This window comes from Diorhabda sublineata, chromosome 1 (assembly GCF_026230105.1).
Source record: "Diorhabda sublineata isolate icDioSubl1.1 chromosome 1, icDioSubl1.1, whole genome shotgun sequence".
Classification (NCBI taxonomy): Eukaryota; Metazoa; Arthropoda; class Insecta; order Coleoptera; family Chrysomelidae; genus Diorhabda; species Diorhabda sublineata.
In genome coordinates, this window is record NC_079474.1 from 3955126 (window position 1) to 3982039 (window position 26914).

At 33.8% G+C, this 26914-nt stretch overlaps 1 protein-coding gene across 4 annotated transcripts in view; it reads left to right on the top strand.

The window, feature by feature from the left end:
- LOC130453344 (eukaryotic translation initiation factor 4 gamma 1-like) overlaps positions 1 to 26914 on the top strand; it is a 54756-nt gene that overhangs the window by 9476 nt on the left and 18366 nt on the right. For all 4 annotated transcript variants that reach the window (XM_056793039.1, XM_056793048.1, XM_056793029.1 and 1 more), the window contains 8 exons: positions 1951 to 2132; positions 6132 to 6230; positions 7766 to 7973; positions 8052 to 8231; positions 8291 to 8682; positions 11450 to 11719; positions 12263 to 12412; positions 13532 to 13634. In XM_056793039.1, coding sequence (XP_056649017.1) covers positions 1951 to 2132; positions 6132 to 6230; positions 7766 to 7973; positions 8052 to 8231; positions 8291 to 8682; positions 11450 to 11719; positions 12263 to 12412; positions 13532 to 13634 — 1584 coding nt within the window. The remainder of the gene's footprint in view (positions 1 to 1950; positions 2133 to 6131; positions 6231 to 7765; positions 7974 to 8051; positions 8232 to 8290; positions 8683 to 11449; positions 11720 to 12262; positions 12413 to 13531; positions 13635 to 26914) is intronic.

The following is a 26914-nucleotide window of genomic DNA, read 5'->3' on the forward strand; positions in this document are numbered from 1 at the left end:
TCGTTTTTATTTTTAAATTAGATCTCGGGTAAACGAAAATTAGAAATTAGACGCATACTTAAAAAAATATTTATCATTTTGGGAATTACCTGATATATTTTCAATTTACTATACACTAATATATGTGTGAATATTTCAATTTTTGTTAGCTTCAAGTCCCCAGAAGATCTGACTCTTATTTTGGTCCATAAGTTCTTAGTCTAACATGGAAAGGAAGGTCATGATTTGCAAAAAAAAAATATTTTTCAATGTATTGTTCGTTTATTTCCACACACCGAAAATTCTATGCCACTATAGTAATATTAACCATCTTTAAAGTCAAAATTTTCATACACCGCCCGTTTAATTTCATCCCTTAATTCGGTCTTCAGCTTGGCGAATCAAAAATAGTCAGACGGAGCCATATCAACGCTATATGGTGGGTGTTCAATCTCTGCAAAGCCACATTGTCATGAAGCAAGCGGTCATCTCGACTAATTTTGACTTATTTTCATAATTTTTTGACGCAACTGTCTTATTAAGTCATAGTTATAAGCCACGGTTGTATTTGGTTCCTTAAGATCAATCAAAAGGATACTCTCGCAATCCTATTTTAGTCTTATAACAAACCGGAAATTTCTGGTTCGTGCTGTCGTAAATATGAGAGATCGCATTTTGGAATACAACAATAGTGATTTCAATAAGTAGAACTGTACATGTATTGTAATGTTCTTTTTATTTATATAAACAGTTTTTTATCCTAAAACAGGTGAGATGAATTTATACACTAACTATTCACTAATAATTATATACGCGCTTTAATTTATTTAAATACACCGTTTAGTTTAGTTACTTCCCACTGTCCCGATGTTTTCACTATGATTTCACTTGTTGATTGACTTACGGCTGCTAGTCTTCCGCTTTATATATTAAAATAAAATTCTAGAACTTTCGATTCTTGGAAATCTTCCGTAAATAAACAAAAGGTTTTCTTAGAAATTACGGTCTATATCAATCGGCAATCGTTATATTCACCAAATCTAATTTTAACCTGTGGAAATAATGGCCAAAATATCATGTTATACAGTCCCAAAAATCGATATCACAGCCAATACGCATTACGTTGAACGCCCTACAAATTACGTATTTTTTACTAAAAAAATGTTCCAAACACGAATATTTGGGATATTTTTTTTGTGCCCAAAAATTATCGCCCAATCTCTGAAACTGAATTCAAACGTGGCCGGGTCATCTTGACGACTAAAAACTGCAAAAACCAACGATATCATTGAAAATTATCAATGATACAGAAATCGGCATAAGTCGGGCAAGAATTTGCATTAACAGAAAAAAATGCAGCGTCTAAATGAATTTATTAAAAGAGGTTTTCGAAAAAGGGTTACTGTAAGTGTTCAAATTGATGCCCGAGTTTTTGAGAGCGTTGCCTGACTTATGCCGATTTTTCGAGAGTGTCGCCTGACTTATGCCGATTTTTCGCGACTGCTCTCCCGACTTATGCCGATTTTTCGCGAGTGCTCTCCTGACTTTTGCCGATTTTTCGAGAGTGTCACCTTAGTTATGCCGATTTTTCGAGAGTGTCGCCTGAGTTATGCCAATTTTTCGCGAGTGTCGCCTGACTTATGCCGATTTTTCGCGAGTGTCGCCTGACTTATGCCGATTTTTCGAGAGTGTCGCCTGACTTATGCCGACCTTCGTATTAATGGTTCAATAAAAAGAGGTACTGGATGACTGTTTGATTAAGTTTAAAGATAGAAGAAGCTGTCGGTATAATAAACGAACATTTTTGCCATGTATTGATTTGATTGAAGAATTATGCACGAGTCCATGTTGGAAAATAAAAATGATTATAGAAAAAAAATATATATCTTGTTTCTTTCTTATGTAGGAAACTTTTCAGGCAACTCTCGTTGTGAGGGATGACTTGAAATCTCATTATTTGTTGTATTTCAGGACCTGAAGGGTATCCTGTATCAGCTCCACCGGGAACGTATGTGCAACCGCCGCCCAATCAGGGAGGGAACCAGGGTCCTACGTTGAGGGGTCCTTCTGTACCGCCAAACCAATCGTCGACGCCTCCGAATGCCGATATAAAAGTGTCTACTTTAACTCAACAACCTTCTCTAAATCCTATGGTAAAGTACCATATTTTATGGCATTTATTAAGATACTTCATACCCATTGTACTCATTTTTATTTTGATATAATCTCGAAATTTTTCTCTTTAATTTGTATTTAATACAAGTTTAAATTGAGACAACTTCAACGTGATCTTATTCCTCATTAAAAAACAGCTGGTAGCGCTATTAAATTTCATCATAATGTTCAACCTGATCGAATACGTGCACATCTTGTGATGGTGTTAACGACATAATCTAAGAAAAGTTGGATCATAATTTCCATGGGTAGAAACAGCCCTTTGTACTTATACTTTGTAGTTATACTAAACGGAAATTTGAGGATGGAGGAATCGGAGCAAAAATAGATCAACCCATTCTGGTTGGAGTTTGAGGTTGGAGTAGAAGTGTACAATTGCAAAGGGATTGAAGGACACATTCTTCTTCTACGTTTCTGTTACCCAGACAAGGTTCAAAGTACCACATGTGTCAACACCAGAAGTAGTACTCGTTATGTTGTGTTCCACAAGGAGGAATAACCAGGTATATGACCTAGTTGGAAGAGTCAGTAACGCCCAGAAGGTTATCCAAATTTGGGAAGGCTCAATGTGCAAGGACGATGGCGTCTAAAGGAATTGCAAACGGATCATTTAGGTCCAGGAATCGAGAAGAATTTGGTACGAGAATAAGACAAGTATATAGATAAATCAGAATTGCTCAACTTGGTGCAATTGGACTTTGAGAATGATTCAAATAATACGAGGATTGTTACTAGTAATTAAGATCAATACACTTTTGTCCATTCCGATTGAGGTACCTCCAAAACATGTGATTTAAACGCATCAACCGCTTCTTCGGGTGTCGACTTCGCAATTTATTTTTGGTCTGCTGTAATATGAAGAAATCATTGGGTGCCAAACATCATTTCGATGGTTCGACTGTTCAAAAACGTTTTTGTTCGAACTTATGTGCGAGAGCTCGTATTGTCGTGCTGGAGAATGATTCGTATTTTAAGATTGGTTTTTCTGATTCTTTCGGACACTTCTGGCAAACAAATGCTGGTAAACCATTCAGAATTGACCGTTTTACGTTGATCTAATGGAATCGAGGCTACATGTCCAGGTATTTGTTGGATTTGGCCCATACAATCAGTTATTTAGTTTCGGATTCATATACATAGATCCATGATTCTTCACTTGTTAGATCTTTTGAATCATCGCGATTAAATTCCGAAAACCAAGGAAACACGGCGGCTCGAGATGGTGCTTTATCACCAAAAGTCGAAGCAAATTGATCGGTAAACTGCTGTTGGTTTAATTCATGTCGAAAGTCATAGAATTTTCCAAGTATCTGTCGTATCTTTAGATGTGTCTGTACCATTCTTAAATTTTATTTACGAGGACCGTTTTTTTTTTTCGTGCAGACGCTACGCAGGCTACTGCGTACTCTCACACTACACACCCCGCCATTGTTGACATTCAGGCGTCAGTCGGCGTTGTGCTGCAACCACGTAAACATGTCCAGCATTAATGATGCTTCTGCCAAGTGTGATTCGTTTTCTACAGGCTGAAGTAACTTTCTTTGAAGAGGATATTGAAAAGCTTGCCCACAGATATGATAAATGTCTCCATCTCTTCGGTGATTATGTCGAAAATTATTGCCCCCTTTGACGTGTAGTTTGTAATTTGGTAGCTTTTCTCATCCTATTGCTCGGCATTATGACATTAATCTTTTATCTCATCATTCTTTGTGTCATTTTTTTGTTTATTGTTTATCGTATTCAACGGTGTCAACTACTTCGAAGTTCTATGTACAGAAATGTAGAAAAAAGTCGAGAGAAAACAAAGTTGAAGATAAAAGTAGTGACATCTATCATAGAAATGTGGTAATTTGAAGACAACAATGATGATATTGAAGATAACGAAACGATACAACAAAAAGTTGATTCTGAATCGCGATTTAAAGCGAAGTAGAAAGTCGACTGACACATTAAATCATTGTGTTGCGTAATTTTACATTTTTTAATAATACTTTTATCAAATTAATGCAATTAACATACAAGGATATTTGATAAGCAATTATCTATGCACAAAAAAATTATCGTAGGAAATTACCTGAAAACCTAAATCATATTTCTATTTTTGCACGTTTAAACGTTTATTTTTAAATATTAATAAGGGGGCCATTTTATCATTTTCGTATCTCGTAAAAATCGCGTATTTTTTTCTTATTTCAAATGGATCGCCTTATATATTTTGTTTATTTCTATACGATGGAATAAATTCATTTAATTTGAATATTATTTAATAATTTATGTCCTAATACAAATCTCGTAACAAGGTCTAGGATATTGGGTGTGGTATTCACGCATCCAACGAGGATTGTTACGTGACCAGTATCTACGATTATGCCGATTTACGTTTCCATTAATACAAAAAGTGGCCTCATTGCAAAACATAACATTTTTCCATCATTAGGTCCGCAAATTCTTCACTTGTATCAAAATCGTTATATGACAACTCTTGAAACAAAATTTTCATATCGGAAATATCAAGTTCCCTGGATATTTGTCTAGTACTCAAGTGTGGATAGTCTTTTAATAGGATAAAAACATCTAAAGATTTGTTTTCAGTTGATTCGTAAAAAGTTGATGTATACAAATCGTATACATCGCGCTTGAAATACTCTTTTGGGATTTCCACTACGATCGTTGTGGTCGCGGCGAGAACGTCACTCAAAATTTGATGATGAATTTTCAAAACTAAATCGACAGATGTTGCAACCATGAGAATAGTATACTGTAGAGTACCTAGCGGACTTCGATTTCGTTATCTCTCTTTCTATAGTCTATTTTTATGTATGAGTGAGTAATAAAATGATGAAACATTCGTAATTCATAGGCGTATCATCTTATAACTTCCAAACAGATGAAGTTAGAAAAGTGTAATTTCGTTAAAAACGAACCGAAAAAAATATAATACTCATTGGAGGAGTATATCGAAACCCAGATCTTTTTTATCTATAAAATGTGTTACTTTGGTAATTAAATATAAATTTGGATGTGTGTATGTCATTTTCTAACATATATCATACCCTGTATAATTTTTTCGCCAACAACAGTTTTTTTTTAATAATATTTATATCATTTGACAGTGCAGTAGATCCTTATCAAATTAACAAAATCATATAGGGCGTAAAAACCAAATTTCGTTATTGTTGTTAGTTGAATATTTAACAAAAATCTCAAAATATGCCAAATTTAAATTATTTGTTCACGGTCATTTAATTTTTCAATTTTAATATGACGCATTTTTACACACGGTATATACAATTCAATCAGTCGTTTTTAAACAAAATTGTCCTTATCTCTGAATTAATTCAAACTCCTTATCAGTACATTTATCTTATGACATTGTGGTAGGGGGTCCACATTGTGGTACAGTTGTCTGGTTTGAAGTGTTCCCAGATGGTGATTATGTAGTGTCCAACACTACATTACTTTTATTTATTGCGTTTTTTTTTTATAAAGTATGTTGCTGTAAAATTATATGTTCATAATTAGAAAAATACCTCATTATTTTTTATCAGAGTTTTAATTGAATTTTACCTCGATAGATATATTTATTTCAAGCCATAATTATTATTAGAACAGATGTTTCGAAATTGTAGACGTGGTATACATATAAATAGTAAATAATATAAAATAATTTGGATAACGTTTTAAAAAATTTTATATCTTCAATCTTATATAGATAATTTAAAATCACGTGCATTGAAACCTTAATAAAAATACCATTATTAAGTAAAGGGATTTTTATATAAATATTTTGTTTGAAAGCTAGTATCATTTTTTTTGGATTTGACAAATTTCGAAGTTGTTATATCCATAGTTAAAAAAATATTATCCACAGCATTCAGTTTAAAGTTGTACCGTTTTTACAAAATTTTGTATTAAATTATCAGTATCAGAACGTTTATATATAAAACAGTAAATAATTGTTTTCTAATGGTTTCTAGTTTGTTGCTCCAAACGTTCGACCTCCAGCGGCTAACTTTTATCCTAGACCAAGTGGTCCTCCTAGTCAACCACAAAGAATGACGAGCCATAATAACAGGGTAAGTTTTTATCTACTTGACAAGCTGTAAAATGTGCTTCATACATTTTCCATTAAGATTAATACAATTTGCCTCCATCAATTTATGAAGCACTATTTCCACTATTATGTTTGTATAATTCAGGATATACTCTGACCCGAAGGATATATTCCTTGCTGTAGCTGATATATCAATTCCTTTCTTTTCAGACAGATCAGGTTATGATAGATCCCTAGCTGTCAAAGATCTTTGTTTTCTATTTTATGTGCCCCCAGGTGTAATGCTCTGTAGTTTCGTAGTTTCTCCTATTTCGAGAAAGGTTTCTACACATTGCATCCCCTGCTAAACCTACTGTCTTCAGGTTTTATTAATATTCATATAAGTTTCCACGAGTATTTTTGTTTGTCTTAGCACTTTTCCTATCTTTTTTGTTTTATAGTGTTTCATTATTATCTTATAAACGATTCCACAGAAAGGTTAGATCCTACAAAGGGTTTACCTATTTTATCAAGTCTGTCTGTTGTTTCATTACCTTCCATAAACCCATTGGATGGTGACTTTATTCTTTTTCTCTAGCTCATTCAACTTCTCCCGGCATTCCCTAACTGCTTTCCTGTTGGAGAAGATAATGGCAATCACTCAAGGGTTTTTAAAACCATGCGAGAATAAAAAGGTACCATTGGTTTATGAATGATAGCTGTATGCTGAACGATCATCTAACTGATTAATTATTGTTTAAGCATCTGCCATGATTAGAATTGTTTTCCCTTTTAACGTTTGCCGAGTTTCCTCAATGTATTGTGGTGAAAGAAATACCATTTGGAGTTTCTTTTATTGTTGTCGTATGACCTTCTTCTCCTTTTAACTTTTGTTGAATTTGTTCTATGCAATTCATTGTTGTTGTGTTTTTGGAACCACATGCATAAATTCACGATACGAATCCTGTGCATCCTTTGATGCACTCTTAGCTAATTTTTTAAACATTCCAATGCACCAATCAACACAAACCTTTTTCTTAGCAAACGTTAAGTTTTTTTAGTTTGATACTAATGTACTTTATGATAATAATCAACTTCAATCAAAACTAACATTCCATATACTTCTCTTATAAATTAGAAGCTGTTCCAGTTATAGCACACGGATTTTATCCTGAAGGAAATATTTTTATAGAGATATAGAATCTCTGCAGGTTATATAATTACACAGAAGTTAATTTCATTTTTTAGTATATATTAATAGAACTTAAATGACAAAATTTTGTGGTTGACGATATGTTCAATAATCTAAAGTTTAGTGGTGGAAAACACCAAGGCCAAAAATATCACTTTTTGTATCAATTAAGAGGTGTTACAGTATCTATCTCTCTTTCAACTCTTTCGAAAACTGTAATACTTTCCTAAAATCCTAGGTAACGTCATTTTATATAATTAGCACCTACTTTTCACTATATACAACTAAGAATTAGATATCTTGAGTTGGCCTTGTCTATGTACCAACACTGATAAATTTACTTTATCTTTGTTACAGTTGATTGATATATACTATTTTATTCACAGCCTCAACAGGGCCAATTGTACACATCATCTCAAGCGCCGCAATTCATGCACGTAGCGGCGACACCGCAAGTGTATCTTGCATCGACGAATTCCGTTCCTTACGCATATGGTACTCAGAGACCGGCTGCAGCTAGTTATGTACAAACACTGCCAGTCTACCCACATCTGTATTCTTATCCTTCGCAAAGTCAAACGCCCCCAGTTTCATGTAAGTATCAAAACAGGTTTTCTAAACTGTACATTTTGCCTTATTCTAAACTTGCCCCTTTTTTATTGTGTATTTCAGATGGCTATTTTCCACAAATGATGCCAAGGACAGCTTCTATGACTCCAGTAACAGTTGCGAATTCAAATAATACACAGAATCCCATACCTCCTGTAAATCCCCTACCAACAAATCACCATCAATTTCGGCAGCCAAGGAATAAAAGGCAGAATGCTATTCCTGTTATAGATCCTGTTACGGGTAAATATTTTTCAAATACATAACCATGAATAAATTAATGAACAAATTTTATTTTTTAGGGGCCGATCGTCTTCAAGAGATGTATGAAGAGAATCCCCATCCTCCTTCGGGGGATACATCTGCTAGACAAACTCCCCAACCGGCCAATAATCAAAGTCATACTAAAGAAGTACAAGCTACATTTGCCAAACTAGTGATTGAAGCCATTGAAAAGGATACTCGTGTAGAAAATCAACCTCCTCCTCCAGTACATCAACTCCACGTCCCTACTCACCCCCAGGAGGAACAACATCATTCTGATCATATATCTGATGGACAACAAACCAACCAAGTAGTGATAGAACACGATAGCATCGGTTCGCAAAGACAGGGAGCTGGTCCTGTTCCACAAGTTCCACAACAACAGCATCAGCTGAAAATGGATCACGTATTACAGTCCAGTAAATTGCAGGTAAATTTGTTGTTTCCAAATTTTTGAATTTAGGTGTGGTGTATGTATTTGTACGAGACTAATTTTCCTTTGATTATTGATTTTGAATCGTTAAAAAAATGTTCTGGAGCCATAAATGGCATTGACAGGGTATGTTGTCTGCTTTTTTGGTGCCCTTATGACCCTCGATACCCAGTAAAGTGTTTTGACTACTCTCACCCAGTGGATATTTACAGAGTTGAATATCACCTGAAGTACTAAGATGAGTACTTGGATATATATAAAAAGGCAACCGAACTGTATTCTATATCTTCAAAAGATTTATATACTTTGGGATTTGTTTGGTGGGGGCATTTTGCTCCCTAAATCCAAATTGACGTTTTTTAGAATCTGTTCTATTTCCTCTATCATTAATTTTTCTAGATCTTTTGACAAAGCATTGATATTCAGATACTTCAACCACTTATTTGATAGTTCCTTTAGGATTTTGGCACTAATTAGGTCATAGGTTTTAACTTCTGTATTGATTGTTTGATCTGGTTTACGGTAAACTTTTCTAGGGGAAGCTCTAGTTGATATGGAGATTCCAGAAAATCTTTGACTTTGGCCTCAATGTTGAAGTTGTTCTCTAAGGGGTTGGGCTTGATGACTTGTTCTAAACACATTGGCTTTGTCTGACTGTTTTTTGCTCATTGACCTTCAGGAGTGCTGATAGGAGGATTTGTTAGTTGGAGTCTATTTGGTTTTTTCGTTGTTTTCCATAAGAATTAATAATTGCTTCTGTTGCGGTTAAGTTCCTGTAGTAATTCTGAATTCAATTATTTTTATGATTGTTAACTAACTAAAGTTATTGGATTCAACTTTGTCTTATCGGTGACAGTCAGATTTTCCTTAATTTTTGTTTGTCCCTATTTTTTGTTAAATTATCCTCGATACGACCAAAATAAAATTCAAAGTATGTCCCGATAACTTCCAATTTGTGATCACAAAATGATGAGACTCGTAATTACTAAGAAATTGCTCTAAAAGTCTCTTTTATAAGTTATATATGTAATAGCACTAAAAAATATAAATAAAAGTTTTCGTTATTAAAAAAAATCAAAATTATTCATAGTATAAACCAAAACAGAGTGCGATTCCAAAAATATAAGGATTTTCTAAAGTATAACAGGAATAGTTATCCCTTTCTGCGTCCCACAGGAATCTGCAAGTACACAGCACATCTTGATTGTGCTTTTCTCCAATGGAAACCAAACTGATAATCTTATATCTTTCGAATTCCAATTGCTTAACTTTCGCTTTAATGGTGTTCGAAGCCCATTTAGCTTCTTTGCCACATTTTTCTGGATCATATCTACAAAAACCAAAATAAATTAATAAAATCTGGATTTATCTTTATGGCAACTTACTTAAGCTCATTAAATGTTTCTTCCATGACTGATTTAAGTATTTTGTCTACTTTTTCACTGTTGAATGGATTATCAGAATCAAGTTTATAAGTATTCATAAAACGAGCTATTCGTCTATCGCCAGCTTCTCCTGTCATACTCCCCCTTCTTATATCTATCACTTCACCTAAATCATGAATTCACATAAATACTTTAAAAAATATCTAGTAAAAAAATACTCCTTACCCAATACGTCTTTGGTTCTAGCGGCATATTTATCCATTTTTTCTGCTACCATCATACTGCTATCCAGATTTGATCCCATGGATCGTTGTTTAGCTATCTGCATGGAAGATGACTTAACCAGAGCATCAAGGGAATCCTGTTCAACTCCTAATGCTTTCATCATGTCATCCTCGTAATTTTCTGGTTCGTCAAATTGTTCTTCATCTTCTTCGATGTATTCTGGAGCCGTTTCTTCCGCTTCTGTTACAACAATTTTCGGAGGTTCATCTGATTCATCAGGCGCTTGACCTTGTTCACTAATTGATGTTTCATTTGCCCCTTAATTAAAAACAAAGTGTTTGAAAAATGTTGATAGGCATTTAATAATTAGTACCTTTATCTACTGAGCCTTCTGCTTCGATTTTGGGCTGCTGTTCAGGTGCTGCATCTTTTTCTGTAGGACCTTCTTCTTCGATTTTAGGCTCTTCAGATTCTGCACCTTCTTGAACGGCTTCTGATTGCTCTAAAGCCACTTCTGGTGATGCTTCAGTAGGAGCTTCAGCAGATTGCTCTTCTGGAACTGGAGCTTGTTCATCGGCCATTTTTTATAATTTGTTATGTCAATTTGACAATTAAATTTGTCATTCTGCTAATGAGCATTGTCGGATTAGTGTTCTGGAGTATTTATCGAACGTATCAATGTAGCTCTCTAAATAGCATAATCTATATATTACATATCAACAATGAAATTTTGGGGGGAAACTTTTTCATTTTTGTTACTTATATTTCTTCACTTATCTTAGGGAAACTGTAGTCTCAATTCAGAAGGTTTTCCCTGTCAATTGACTGGACACGTCATTTCAATTGATTTTATAGCCCAAGGGTTTCAAAATTTGAATTGCGCTACTAAATGTTGGTAGTACTTCATTACCTTCATTAGAAACACTTAAATGGCACCCTCTTTGAAAATTTAAGATTCTACAATTACCACAGGATCATTTTGCTTAAAGAAAACATGAAAATTTTGAAAAATCCTTGGCGATCATTGGCAAATAATTATTTTCTTACAATTGCATTTACAATGATGTGAAGATAAGCAACAATTGCATTTTCTCTCAAAAATGTAATATAACTTGAAAATAGTCTTTACTATAATAATAAGTTTATTGTTATAGGCCGATGCGAAGGAATTCATATTGCCTCCAACAGTTCTCAAAGAAACTCCAATAGTATCTGCCAACATAGATGCCGTTGAAGTTACGTTACCGAATAAGTTACCAAAAGAAAAAGAGAGTCCGGCCAAAGGTCGCAAACAGAGGGAACAATCAGCTAGGACAGGTGAACATATTGTTAAAGAAGCAGCTATCGAAAAAACGTTGCCAGTTTCTGTACCTTCCAACAAAGAGACTATTTGTGATCAAGATTCTTCCATTCTAAAAGACGAGGTGAGTGAAAAATTGTGAGACATTGAGATGAAATGATCATCAACTTTATCACTCCTTCATTTAATTTCAAACTTCTGTTCTTGGAGCTCTTTTCAGGCTCAATGTACTCAATGATGTTGGGAAAAGAACTCAAATTGCAATTCACTTAGTTTTGTTCCATATTCCATACACTTCTCAAGATGAAGATAATAATTTTCCCAGGTGTTTCAGTTGTTATGGAATTGTACAGTTTCAATGGTTAAGTGTGTTATTAGAACCAATCAAAACTTAAAGGCAGTACAAACATGTTTTGGAGACATTGTGAACTGTCACTTTGAATTCTTCTCATAGATAAATTTTCATTCAAAACTTCAATTTGCCATGAATTGGAATTAAATAAGAATTCAGATTTTTTGTACTAAACCATTTTTAACTGACCAAAGTCAGAATAGAAAAACATTATGTTGTTTGTATAGTTTTTTTTCCATTAAAACAAATAATTGATTTTTGTGAAATGGAGAATCATCTTTATTTCCAATAATAAATGTTGGATGTTTGTTACAGGTAAAATCGGTGCAAGATGTTCCCTCGTCTTTACCCATGCAATCAACGAATCCTACTCAGGTATCTACTGCCGTTAAAGAAAATGTTGCACCCAAAGAAATAACCAGTGATAAGATACAGCAGCAACAAAGACCACAACAGAATCAACAGGTACTATATTTTATTGTAATAAAAAATTCACTTTGGTTAGGAGTATGTTATTCCGCTATCGGATCCATTGGAAATTAGCACACATATTAAGGAAAACCTCCGCTCTTACAGAACAATAATCCTTCACATAACATCGAACGATTACTATTGGACAGAATAGATGAGGTGACTCCTATCGAAGAACTTGTATCAGATAAATTTGGTTTTAGAAAGGTCACAGAATTGTGAACAAAATCAGTGTCTAGAAGAGAAGGAAATATGCACAGCAGGATATAAAACAATTATGTAGGAATTTTGTACAAAATTAAAAGAAACACTATTAAGTATATCATAATCTTAGAAAATATTCCTAGAAGATAGACATTTTAGATTTAGATTCGAAGAATAACTATCAGACCATCATGAAATAATTCAGGTGTAGCCCAGGGTAGGGTTCTGGGACCATTCTTGTATCTTTTATTCACAACAGATATACTGTCCACTTCCAGCAGCGCTTAGAGAAGAGATGGCAATTTTCATCGATAAAAATTCAGCTTAAGCATCAGAAAATGTTTATAAAAATGGAAAAAGTCGACGTTTTAGGCATATTTTATTGCACCTTGACAAACCCAAAATCCCTTTTGTAAATTATATCCAAAACACAAAGAAATAGTTCAAAATTTTCTTTAGTTTTATATTGCAAGAACAAACGTCTGATGAGTGCATTCAAGTGACTAAAAATGGAAAAAGTCGACGTTTTAGACATATTTTATTGCACCCCATTACAGACTCAACATACCTTTTGCATAAATTCAAATTTTGTATCATTCCTGAACACTTGAGACTTTGGATTTTTGCAAACAATACCAACCAACTATTCTACATTCTGTTCAACTCCTCACTGTTATGACGGCCAGAAGATGATCTACCACAAGACACCCGCATCCATTTACTTATTACTCAATAAAAGTAGATTGTTTTGCAAATAAAGAAAAAATATATAGTTTCCTCAGTGCTGTGAAATTTGAGCTTTTAACAATTTCACCTACCTTTGAGTTCTGCAAGGTTAATGTCTTGAATTGAATGTTTTGAGTACATATGTCGTACACCAAATATTTTAATTGTAATTTTTGTTTCCAGCATACTAGAAAAGATGTGAAGGAAGCTCCAGCAAAAACTGTTTTGGAAAGACAGGATAGTGCATCGTCAGTCGGTAGTATCCAGAATATTTCCCAGGAGAACTGTAAGTTATTCTCTTCTTATTATTTATATTGTTGAAGTCTCTAGTTTGTTTTTTAGTTCTAAAATAATTTCTGCAAAGAGAATGCTTTTTCAAATCGATAAAGCATATATGTGTATAATTTTCTTTTCCTCTTTTTTCTTTATCATCTATTTTCCAACTTTCCATTTAACTGTTACGTTGTATCTTACCATTTTTTATTTTCTCAATAGCTCTTATTCATTTTATGCAGAAATATTTTCTGATTTTGTATTTTTGCCATTTTTATCTGTATATTTTATTTTAATTTTGCGTTTTTGTTATCTTAATGGACCTCTCTTCTTTTTTCAACCTCCTATTCCTTCTGCCTACCATTTAATAACTTATTTTGTGTAGTTTAAATTACTGAACATTCTAATTTTTCTTCCAATTATTTTCTTGTTACAATCATTGAACTGCGAATATGAAATCCAAAGCTGGACTATCGTTTCAATAAATTCCTGATAGATAGAATTGTAATTTTTGATTATCAGAACTCCTACATGCTTGATTTTATTCTTTTCGTCGACCCTTTTCCCTTCGACCACTATCCTGAAAGGACCGTTAGTTTTTCTAGGTCCCTTTATCACCAGGATTTCCGTATGTATGCGACCATGGTGACAGTTGTCACAAATTGGTCCAAACTTCTCTCCGAACACAAATTAAAAATACTTGATTGTCTTGGTACTACTATTTTACTCTAAAATACAAAATTATGAAAAGTTTGGTTCCATTATGACGAAACCAAGAATATAATCTTTAAAATAGTGGAGTTGGTGCTGAAACGTGTTATTGAGGTCAATTCTGACAAACCACTCACTAAAATTTAGATTTTTTAAATTATATTATAGTAACTAATTTTTTTTTTTTCATTTATACCTATAAATTCGAACCATATGGTATCTGAACTCAAAGGTTACTTTCTATAATCGCCCTCGTATAGCACAATCGCCATTAGTTTAGAATTTTATTAGAAGTATAAACGCCATTATGTAAAAATATGTATAATTGACTGTTTTTCTATTCTAACAACCAAGTTAAAGGTGATTCCATTCGAAAATATCCCATTGTTCTTATTGTTAATTATTTTAATATGAAATACAATTGGGAATAAAAATTTTTCAACGATCTAATATTTTTTATTAGTGCTTAATTTTATCTAAGTTGAAGATAACTATGGCTATGGCTATGTTTACAATCCTTGTAACTGTATATACCCAATTCGTTTTTTTTCTAATACTTCTTTGGTCCCTATTCCTCAAACATTGACCTAACTTCAAAATATGGAAATAATGTAATGTTTTTCTTATTTATTTATAAGATTTCTATTTATGGGGTTAATTAATAAACACTGTGTCTTTACGTTCTTAATTTATTTAAATACACTACACTACACTTAACTAACTTATAATAATTTATAACTAACACTTAACTAATTTATTTTGCTCTTTTATTGTATTATTTTTGACCTCATAGTTGATATTCTATTTGCTCTTCTTAAGGCGTCCATTTCCGCGGCTTCTATTTCTTTCTTCAGTTGTTGTGTTATTCTCCATGTTTCCGATCCCTATACCAATGTACAACTTAATCATTCCATCATAGATCTTCAGTTTTCGTGGTTCGGTGATTTATCATCATCTTTCTTTCTCAAAAATAATTCCTAGATAAGTATAGTTGTCACATGTCTTTTCTACGTTCATATGCAGTCCCTATAATACGTATTCTTCCTTTAGTTTGTATTCCAGTCAACTCTGTCGTTTGCACGTATTATTTTATCATTTATGAACTAAAGGGCGATAACAAGGTGTCGTTTTGGATCCCCATTCCTTTGTATTCCATCTTCCAAGTCGTTAAAGCTTTTGAAACATATTTTGAAAAGTGTTTGGAAGAAGCGGTATCCTATTTCAATTTTAAAGCATCGGGAAACTGATTTTTGGAAATTATGGTCAATTTTTCTTACTTGAAACATGAAATTTAAAAAACAAACTAAATCTGATGAAAATTATCTTCTGTAAAAGGTTTTTACTAGGTTACAGTCTTCATTCACTGGACTAAAAGAACAAGACAAATTTAAGGAATAAAATCACAAATATAACGAAAATATTTCAAATTTTTAACATTGGGAAATTGAATTTTGTAACTTCAGGTCCGTTTTTCTTGTATTATTAATAAAAAACTTCATACCTTTATACAAGTTTCGGATGGTCTTTGTAGGGGCATTTTCAAGTGCTTACCATAATTTTGATATTGGTATGTTATCGTAAAACTTTTGTAAATCTATAAATATCAGATTTTCCTATTTATTTCTCTCTATTTTCTCTATCAATTGCTTTAAAGAAAATACGTTGTCTGTACAGGACTTTCCAGCTCTTAATCCTCACTTCTTCTAAACTAAACTAGCATTTATAATTTTGATATTACAACTAGTTTCAGAAACTATGTTGAAAATTGTTTCCGTACACTTAAAAATGAGCTCTTGCCATTTTTCAATAGATAAACTACCCCTTATTTATATGGGATAGGGTAGGTCGTGACATAAAATTAATTAAACGCTCCCACCTTGTACTTTAACCACAGTTTTCAATTTAATTGATTTATACTTTTATCGTTAAAATATCAAAACTACCCCGTATTTTTTTAAATATCTATTTATATTTATTAAGCACCCCATAACTTTTCCCAAAATATAAATTCCGGAATAAATATCATTTTTCAGATACATAAAGTTAAAAATTTACCCTTTCAAAGTGTTTTATCTCCCTTTTTATTTCTTATATAAGTTGTTGAAATTAATGTACATAATTCTGGACCACCTTGTAGTTTAACCAACAATTATACTTTCATCTTTGTAGCTGTTTATAACTTGGAAATTTATATATTTTTTTCGGAAATAAAAAGTATTTCAATCCAAATGAAAGATTCTTATCGAACATATATTGCGCTGTTGTCAGATTATTGAAAGAAGAATTTAAAAGGAAAATTATTATTTATTTCTAATTACCCGACGATAGTTTTATCTTTCAAACTTCCATTTTAGTCTATTTTCAAAAAAATTGGTATTTGTAATATTTACTATTTCATCATGGCTGCCACCAGTCAGAACTAACCTTAATTTCTTTTTCGTGACTGCCAACCCTCCAAATTAAAAATTGAATAAATACCGATGAAAAATTAAATTTCTCCCTAGAATTGCACCAAATGGCACCAAAAGAGTAAAGTTGCAATATCTGGTATAAAACGTCAAATTCACTAACTAAAAAAATGTTGAAAAATCTTCCTTCCGATTTTTCGAGACATTCGCGATGTGGCAACACGGCGCATAGTTTTGCTACAGAGTCACAATGAAACGGCAATAATGGCATTCGGTATTTAGTCCTTCTACGCCGGTCGGTATGTGCAGATGTTAAGCGGATTACCTGCATTTAGCTCATTGTGCGCAAACAACGAAAAAGTATGGTCGGTAACTAAAATTGGACGATGGTCGAAAAAATTGTCTCCAACTATTACTTTAAAACTTATAAATTGCCGATATAGCACGTGACTCGTTAATTATAACAGTTGAAAATTGTCTTTGAAACTAAATTGAAATATGTGCAAAACGTGGTAGTTTTTCATACACAAAATGGGTCGCAAAAAGAGTAAGTTCTTGTTGTTTTTTTTTCTTATTTACTTTATTTCGTATGTCGCTCTGCGAGGTTAAAGTTGATTATTTTTAGACGGTGCAGTATTTATTTTTATAAATGCATTTGTAGACTACGTGATTTCTTGATTTGAGATACAAATAGGTTTGTGTGTATATATTTTAAGGTTAGGTCTATGTGGAATTTCGTATTCCTTATAATATATAAATGTATACGCCTATAATTGAGTGAGGTAGAAATTTCAGACAAACAGGTAAGTAACTTTCGTATCGATTTTTATTTTAGGAATATTCCACTATTGAAAAATGGCCGTAGAATTCAAAAACTATATAATTATGAATCTTTTTGTGTGTAATAGTGTTTTCATATTTCCATTTTTCATTGTTTTCCGGTTCATTATTTTATTTTTGGTCGAAATAAGTGATAATAAGATTAGATAACATCGGCCTTTCATATATATTACAATTTACCATTAAGAGAGTTGCGTTTTGCTTATTTCTAAAATTGTTTGCTCATATCTAACATAATACAGTTGATTTTTTCAACTTATGATTTGTAACAGGGAAAATTTTTGTCCGCTGAGCATTTCTTAATGTCTAATAACAGAAAAAAGTGACTGGGGGTCAGATCAGGAGAATAGGGAGGATGCGAAACTAAATTCGTGCAATTTTACCATCTGTAATGTTTGATTTTTCCATCCATCGTTATCGTTTTGGTTCTCGATCTCCGATTTTGTCAGTTTTTAACGATAAAATTTCGACAGAAATGTCTCTCTTCGTAGTCGAAATCTTGTCATACATATTGAGAGAAATATCTTTTCTCAGTATCGAAATCTTCTCTGACGAGAACAAGGTAAATGACTGATCTTTGGATAGATAAGTTTCTGGATCAAGTCAGTATCTTGCCAGTGCCACTTTGGGTCTTTCTACTAGTTCACTCTTCTTACCGGACGTTTCCAACTCGCGATTCTCCAGTTCGGCTGTCAGTCAGTCTTTTTTATTCTAAACTAACTTCGCTAAACAAATCGTTTATATACCCCAAACGAATTTCTCAAAAATTCTAGAAAATAAACCAAACAAAATAAATAAATAAATAGAAAGAACTTCCTTGAAATTAGTTCTAAAAAAACAATAAAAACAAATATCAGACTAGATGGGAATTCGCCAAATTTTTTAGTTCCATTATAACGGGACAGGGCCGGCTTCACGGCTCAAATCGTGTACATCGTTTTTATTGATTTGTAACACGTTCTTCAAACGTCTACTTGATAGTCGAGGTTTATGGTTTTTCCCTGTTTAAGATAGTCGTTTAATATTATACCACGTCACTGATGCCATAACCTTGCTAGCCGATTTTTTCGTTTTTTTTTTATGCTTTGGAGTTGGTTCATCACGCTCAGGCAACTGTCGTGTAAAATTACAGAACCTTGTTCAATCCACTGTCACATATCGTCGCAAGAAATCAGGTTTATTACGACCCAGATATGTCTAACTGGGATAAAGTCCAAATAATGTTTAACAAACCAAGTTTTGTCAAAAATATTGATTTATTAACACTTGGTTCATTTAAAATGCTTCTTCGTCTTTTTCTGGTGCCTTTCCGGACTAATTTTGGCGATAATCATGACAATTTTAGTTAGCATCGATGAGCAATAGTTGAGGGGAGGTTTTATTGAACCAGGTTCTTGAGCCATCTTACTAGTGGAACTTGAATGTTACATATTTACTTATAATCATGGATTTTGTCTTTTTAGCATTGATATTTGGGCCTTATTGCTGTCTAAGATGGACGATACTATCCATCAGTAAATTTTTTATATTTTCAGGTGTCTTTTGCATATCTGTTTAGCCTGTAGGTGTGTCCAATTATTGTTAGTTCCACAGTGTTAATTTCTGTTTTTTAAGTACCTAATCATTTTCCCATGCTTAATTCGATCGAATGCCTTTTCACAGTCTATTAAACAAATCTTTGGTATCAATCGGTTTGAGGAATTCTGCTTGTACGTTATCGGGGTCTGTTGCTTTGCAATATTTTAGTTGCTCCTTGGACTTTTTGTTGTAGGATACTTTGGTCTTTATCGTATGCTTCCCGATGTCTGATATTGTCTTCTCTTTAATCATTTATTTGAAATACGCCAGTAAACTTTTTGATTTTTCTACGTACATTGTGATCTTTCTTTTGCGAAGCTTCAATCTCCTCACGTTCCCTCCCTGTTGCTTCTGTCTCTTTGTCCGCTCTGATTTTCTTTCTTATTGCTATAACTGTTGTTTTATATCATTCTGAGTATTGTTTTCTTTTCTTCTTCTTCTTCCATCATCGATATCCAGGATATAACGGAAATCGTATGGATTTAATACTTGTAGCGCTATCTATGTGTCAGTCTACGAACTTTTCTGTCCACCTAATGTTTTCTATTTATTTTTAAGTATAATCATTCTTTTTTTCCAATTTTTTTCGTTTGTGTTTGTCATTATCACTACTCTGACTTACTAACTCCAATGGAAAAACTCACATGATATCCACCAACCTTGGAAACGTGAATTTTATTTGAAAAATTATTTCTTAGTGCTTCTCCTACTAATATATCGTATTATGTGACTAGTTATTCTGAATTATTTGTATCTGCTGGTTATAATGTACGAGGCATATTTTTTAAGTAAGTACCGTTTTGCGATTCCGCCGCCGCAACCCCAAGGTCGGCGTTCCGCACGTGCGCGCTGGTTACCTACATCTCTTGTATACGCACTGACGCCATTACAGTCTGATTCTTCATTGTGTACGTTGTTTACCGAGTGTTTAAGATGCCTCCGACAATCGTGAGTACCGACGATTGTGAAGTTAAACGATTTCTTAGTGCCAAAGACGTAAAACCGATCGATATTCATCGTGAGATCTTAAAGATGGCCTCACAAATGTACTTGATGAAGAACGGAGTGGGCGTCCTTCGGTCGTTAATGAAGATTTGGTGCAGACAGTGGAGATAAAACAGACGCTTTACAATTTCATCATTGTGCGACTACTTTCCTCAATATTCTCGTAGTGTTTTGTATCGCATTGTGACCGAGAACTTGTGTTTACGTTGGTTTCCAAATATGTTGATGGATTTGCACAAAACCCAACGTTTAGGCAGTGTATTGACTTTCCTGGAGCGGTACCACAATGAAGGTGAAGATTTTTTAGACCAAATTGTTACTGATGACGAAACATTGGTGGCCTACGTCATACCAGAATCAAAACAACAATCCATGGAATGGCAATATGTAAGTGTAAGCAAACAATTTTTGCCCGGAAAATCATGTGCACAGTTTTTTGGGACAGAAAAAGGGAGTATTGTTAGTGGAGTTTCGGCCTCGTAATGAGACAATTAATGCAGCGTCTTATTGTGAGATATTGAACAATCTGCGTCGTGCAATCTAGAACAAAAGACGTGGCAAGTTGAGTAAGGTTTTGCTGCATGACAATACCCGTCCACATGTGGCTAATCGGACCAAACATCTCATCAAATCTATTCATTGGGAAACTCTAGATCATCCTCCCTACAGCCCTGATCTGGCGCCCGGCGACTACTATTTGTTCCTGCACTTGAAGAAACACCTGGGTGGTCAGCGTCTTCAAGACGATAACGAAGTCAAAACAGTTGTGATACAGTGGTTAACAAGTCAGGCAGAAGAATTTTATGAGGAGGGTATTCAAAAACTGGTGACACGTTATGACAAGTGCCTCAATAGTCACGGAAATTATGTAGAAAAGTAGATTAAGGTACAGGCTTTATTGCGATATCTTCGCACTTCTTTTTTTTTTAATTCCAAAACGGTACTTACTTAAAAAATATGCCTCGTACGGTAAGGATCAGATACAAGGACAATTGACCCTGCATCGCTGGTAGCCTGACGTTCACTAAGTAAATACTTAACGAAAAAACTTTGTTTACATTCTATTATAAATCAGATTGTTTTCCTTTAAATTTTTTCCTAGGACAGGTGAGTCATTTCTATATGCCTCATATTCTGTGTTTACTAAAAAATGTCACTTAACCTAACTTTCTCAACAGTAAGGCGAACAAACGGTGACTGAAAATTCCACGTCATAGTGTTACCAACTCGTGTGTCAAAATTTCGAGCTAAATAGAACCAATGATGGATTCTTGAGAAAATTTCGTTAAATAAGACACATTCCGACCCCTAAATGATGATTAATTGCGATATTGGACACGCTATACATGTCACAATACAAAATGGCGCCCAAAACGTTCTTCTATTTATCTCCTCATGGACTATTTGCCATAAAAACATAAACATCCAAATTCTAAACAAGTTTAGCCCTTTTCCATCCTTTCCACGCCATTTTTATACGACAATTTTTGTTGTGTCTCTATATTGATAGTTTTTTACTAAATAGTCGAAAAACAATATGCTGTGTCTATATCAGGTCATAACCTCGATAGCCGATTATTTACTCGCTTCGCATATGTCCAGTCCACTAAAATGATCGCCATTTTCATTCACTGTGTCTTGGTAAATCCATGTTTCTTTCGTCCATAGTGATAAATCCATACATAACTATTTTAAATGAACAGTCGCCATAAATTTATTTTTACAAAAATGTAAATAAAAAAACGTATAACCTCGTATATTATAAAAAAGTTATCGATTACTTCAATTAAGATCTAATGGACGATTATACTATATATATGTTAATAGCGGTTATACTGTAATATGAAGTCGACGCTGGCAACGTAGCGCTGGAGGTGTACGTGAGGCGGCGGCGCCTCGTTGTACTATCGTGTCATTGCCAAAATTACACTTTTGCCCCCGCTATACTTCCACCGTTTCGTCCAACACGGGCAAACGATCGCCCCTCGGTCGTCCAACGAGCATGCTCGAAGAATACCGATCTTACATAAGATGGCAGACTGCCTTTTATTAAGCGTCGACCACATGGGTCGGACGCAACGTGGTTAACTCTTCAAGAAAATACTAATTTCCGGAAAAAAGCAACCAAAAAATCTCGTTAGTACCACCAAGTGTTTTCAAAATTGACATTAATGTGTTTTAAGTGTTCTATATTTATTTAATTTATATATATATATATTTTTTTTTAATCTGACCTTGCCCACCATACGATATATAGCGGCTCGAATTTTGCTTTTTATCGAATTACTAAATCACTTTTTAATAAAATAGTGTGAAGAATTAAGACTGTGTAAGTGAAAAATATTTGTGATCAGTTGTGATTTTATTTGTTAAGAATTTATACAGTGAAAGACTTTTTCCACGTGCACCCACACATATGTACCCGCGGTTCACCGTCAGATCCAAGAATAGAATCTACCATTATGGAAGACGACTGGACTACTGTCACTAAGGGTAAATAAATTCGAAAACATTTTATATTGTAATTAGCACATTCGTTCAAGTGTAACATAGCCTTATACCGTTTCATACAGCGCCTTTAGAAAGTAGTAAGTCTAGTTCGCCCGACTGCGACCTTCGTGCATATTTTTTCTGTTCCATTTGGTATGCAAAAGAGGCCTCTCGAATTTACCGGTCGATTTTTTTTTCCTTTCTATAGTATGCAGTTAATCTATAAAATTATTTTTTGAATAAATTTAATGAAATATAGCGGATCCTCTCACTTTATCGCATATATGGAGTGATAAGTTGCAAATATGGGGACCGGCGGGTCAGATGTCCACAAAAATTTTCCTCTAATGACGTCACATTTTATGAATGACGAATTAAAACGGTGTGTTCACTGACCTAGGGAATGATAGAACAGATAATTTTTTTCTTAAAACGAGGCCAGATGTTAATTAACTTTTACAATGTCGCCAGATGGTGCTACTACCTGAAGACGTATTCAAATGTAACTTTCGATGTTTTTTTTTTGGCCAATATCCAATGTAGTTACTACTGAAATAAATGATGGTGTAGGATTTCCAGAAATTTTTTAGCGATGAACGTTTGCGAGCACCATAAGTTATAATATATACGGTGATAAAGGCGTGGTACTTTTGTTCGTGTGGCACAAATTATTTCAGTCTGGCGTGTCTAAATGGTCGTTATTAAATAAATTTGTGTTTTCGATTAAATATATATGTATACATTGTTTAAAAGTTATTTTTGACGACTTTGAATTAGCGTGGGAGTTTTATTAATGATTTATAGATGTAATATAAATGTCCGCCTTAATTCTAATGTTCATTATATTATTAGGTGGAGTAGGTTATTACTATTACTCATAGTTGTGAAATTATAAACAATATTAGGAATTTGATTCTTAAAATTCCATTTTTAGTACCGAATCTTTCTCTTAGATATACACAGTGGCGCACAAATTTATAATAATAGTACAAAAAATTCTAATATAGGTTTATTTCTTTTTATTTGGTTATTTAAATAAAAAGTCTACATAAAGAGAAAGAACTATGAAAACAGGCAACTTATGCAGAATGTAAGATCCGCTTTGCTGCCAAATTTGAAAGATTTAATTTTCTGTATCAATTTGAATCAATTTTGCAATCAGTTCGACGAGGAAAATCCCCAAATAACAACAAATCAAGGTATTTCGTGTAAAAAAACTGTTACTAGCGTCATTAGGGTATTTTTTGTATTCAATCAATCACAAAGTTCCTTTTCTTTTGTTTCTAGTTCATTATTTTTAATAGTTCCTCTGATTTTCAATTAGTACAATCGATACACATAAAAAGTGATAGCAAATCCACCCCCTGGACATTTGGACAATTTGCTTTATTGTATTTTTCGCAAATGCTCATAATTTGTTGGGCAAACTTTTCGGATTGAAGTAAATCAATCTTCATATATTCAAAATACGAGGGTTGCTACTTAAGTATACTACGAGTGCTATTTGAGTTGTTTAAAACACATCAATGATTTTCTACGACTTTCGACGTGGATTAAAACAACAGCAACTCAACTCGCTTCGACTTTTGGTGATTAAGCACCATCTCGAACCATCGTGTTTCGCTGGTTTTCTGAAATTTCTGATACTGCACATACCGTGAGATTGAGGCATACTTGGGCATTAGTTCCCTCGCATACATTCGATATTACATGTAAATTTGACTGTCAAAAAGATTTGTTCACATCGGATATCGCATAATTTGACAATCGTTCAAAAAAGCTCGTACCTGTTGATGCAAAGAAATGCCGAAAAGAATTCATTCGCCGTACTAAAAGTTTATGATAGGTGACGAATCATGAACCCGAAACTAAATAACTGATTGTAAGGGTCTTTCACGACGAGCCAAATCCAATAAAAGTTGTTCGCGCACGAAGCACTTCGATGCAAATAATCGCCTGTTTATTCGGGATTAACTGGACATGTCTCCACCGTTCCATTATAGCCAAGTGGAACGGTCAATTCTTAATGGTATACCAGCATTTGTATGCCAGAAGTGCATACAGAGAAACTAATCGAAGAAGACTAATCATTTTCCACCTCGACAAGTCAGTTCAAATACAAAACGTTTTTGAACCATCAAAATATCGAATTGAAGGGTCATCTGCCGTTTAGTCCTTGTTTGGCACCCAATGATTTCATCTTTTATTCCCGCAGATCAAAAATAAATTGCGCGATCAACGATTTTATCACATTTGAATTTGGAGGTACCTCAATCGGATTTTGTTCAAAAGTATTTAAAAATATGGATGTAGAATATTTTGTAAAACAATCTTCTCTTTCAAATTTTGCTGTATGATGATTTCAACGACGAATTAACAATACATTTTCAAGGCTTACGATTGTGAACCACTCAATTTTTATTACGCCCAACGTAGACCTCCGTCAAGTGTCCCGCGTACCCCAGGTGCTCCACTTGGATCACTTTGGGAATCTCGCGTATATAACCTCCTCATCTATGGCGTGAAGAGGTCTTCTCCAGCGACATGTCCCATTTATTCCTTTTGTAGGTTTGCTAGCCAATTTTTTTTAGTCTTCTAACGTCCTGGGGTTTTATAAGTGGATGGGATAACGTGTTTTCATGGTTTATGATGTTACGCGCTTCGTTCTTTGATGATATCTTCGACAAAACTGACGTCTTTATTTAGGGTTAGACTGGACACATCAGCTACCATGCGAAGAATTTTAGACCGGCCTCCGTGTATGATGGAGCTCTACTTAATTAATTACATAATAATAAGTTTATCGCATTACGACAAATTCCATTACAAGATGATGCTTTAGTCAAATTAAAATATAGAAAATACCAAATTTTCTTTACTACAATAAATTATTGAAGTTTTCTTTGTTTCTAGACTGATATCATATTTATTAATTGGCCAATTTATCTAACCATTACCTTTGCCTAATCGTTATTTAGTATTTGAAGCAAATTACTTCATTCTTGACCTCTACATGCACTAATAAATGACTGGCGATGAAAAATATCTCTCTATTAGAGTTTTAAAGCCATTCTTTGGCTTCTTATTGCGGATATAACATTTGTTTGATATTTTTTTCCTTAAAGCATATTGTACAGGTCTCAAAAAAGGCTAGAAGTCCAGATCTGGAGACTGTGATGGGTTTGCAATAACATACACTCGCATTCACTGCTAGTTTTTCCATTTAGTATAACCATATGCCCAAAATATGGAAACCATAACCTTACCAATCAATAATTTGTCGTTTTGCTTGTTTTATATACTTGAATGTTGTTAGCTTTGAATATGTTTACTGATTAAAAGCTTTTTCATAAAAATGATTACTTCCATATGATATCGTCATTCAGTTTTCCATTATGAATTTCCAGATTTTTTTTTGATTTGTTGGTGTTCCGCCTTCTGATATAGGGGGCTTAGGCCCCTTTCACACCAAACGAATCCGAATCAATCTGGATTACTCCGAATCAAGTTGAATCTGATTCGTCATCTCCACTCTTTCACACCAGCTGAATCAACCTGAATAATTATTACCTGGAATGTTTAATTCTTCGCCAATTTTCCTCCACGCAGAAGATATGAGATTTCTGTTGCTGTGATTTTTATCACTGGCGTCATAAATCGCTCTATTTTCTTTAATTTTTAAAATTAATAACTCCGCGTCCATCTCGTATGGTTGTTGATTCAAGACTAACCGGACGAGGAATCTGACAGGTTGAATCAAGTACGACCTCGAATCAAACCTGATTGAACCAGATTCGTCCGGTCTGAAGGCGGGAAAAGAGTCCCTTCACATTTAAACGGAGCGCTCGAAGCCGAATCAGATTCAACTTGATTCGGAGTGATTCTGATTGATTCGGATTCGTTTGGTGTGAAAGGGCCCTTAGAGCCATGGTTTGGGGTGATTCGAAATGAGTTTGATGGATCTTGTGGGCAATTTTATGCTCTTCGAACTGGCACTGGTTCACCAATAGGAGAAAAACTGTGCGAGTTATACAAAAAAACTTTGAAACGACTTCGTAAAAAATTATCCACAAGGTCCATCAAATTAATTTGCATTATTGTAAAAAGTATTAGAAATTTGATAAAAAAATTTGCGTGCATTTCAAATTGTGAAATTTTATATTTAAATTGTAAGTACTACTAAGTTGATATTAAAATCTCAAAATTGGTGAGAGTAGATTAATCTTTTGCATGAGCACCGAGAAAATTTTTTTTTTTTTGG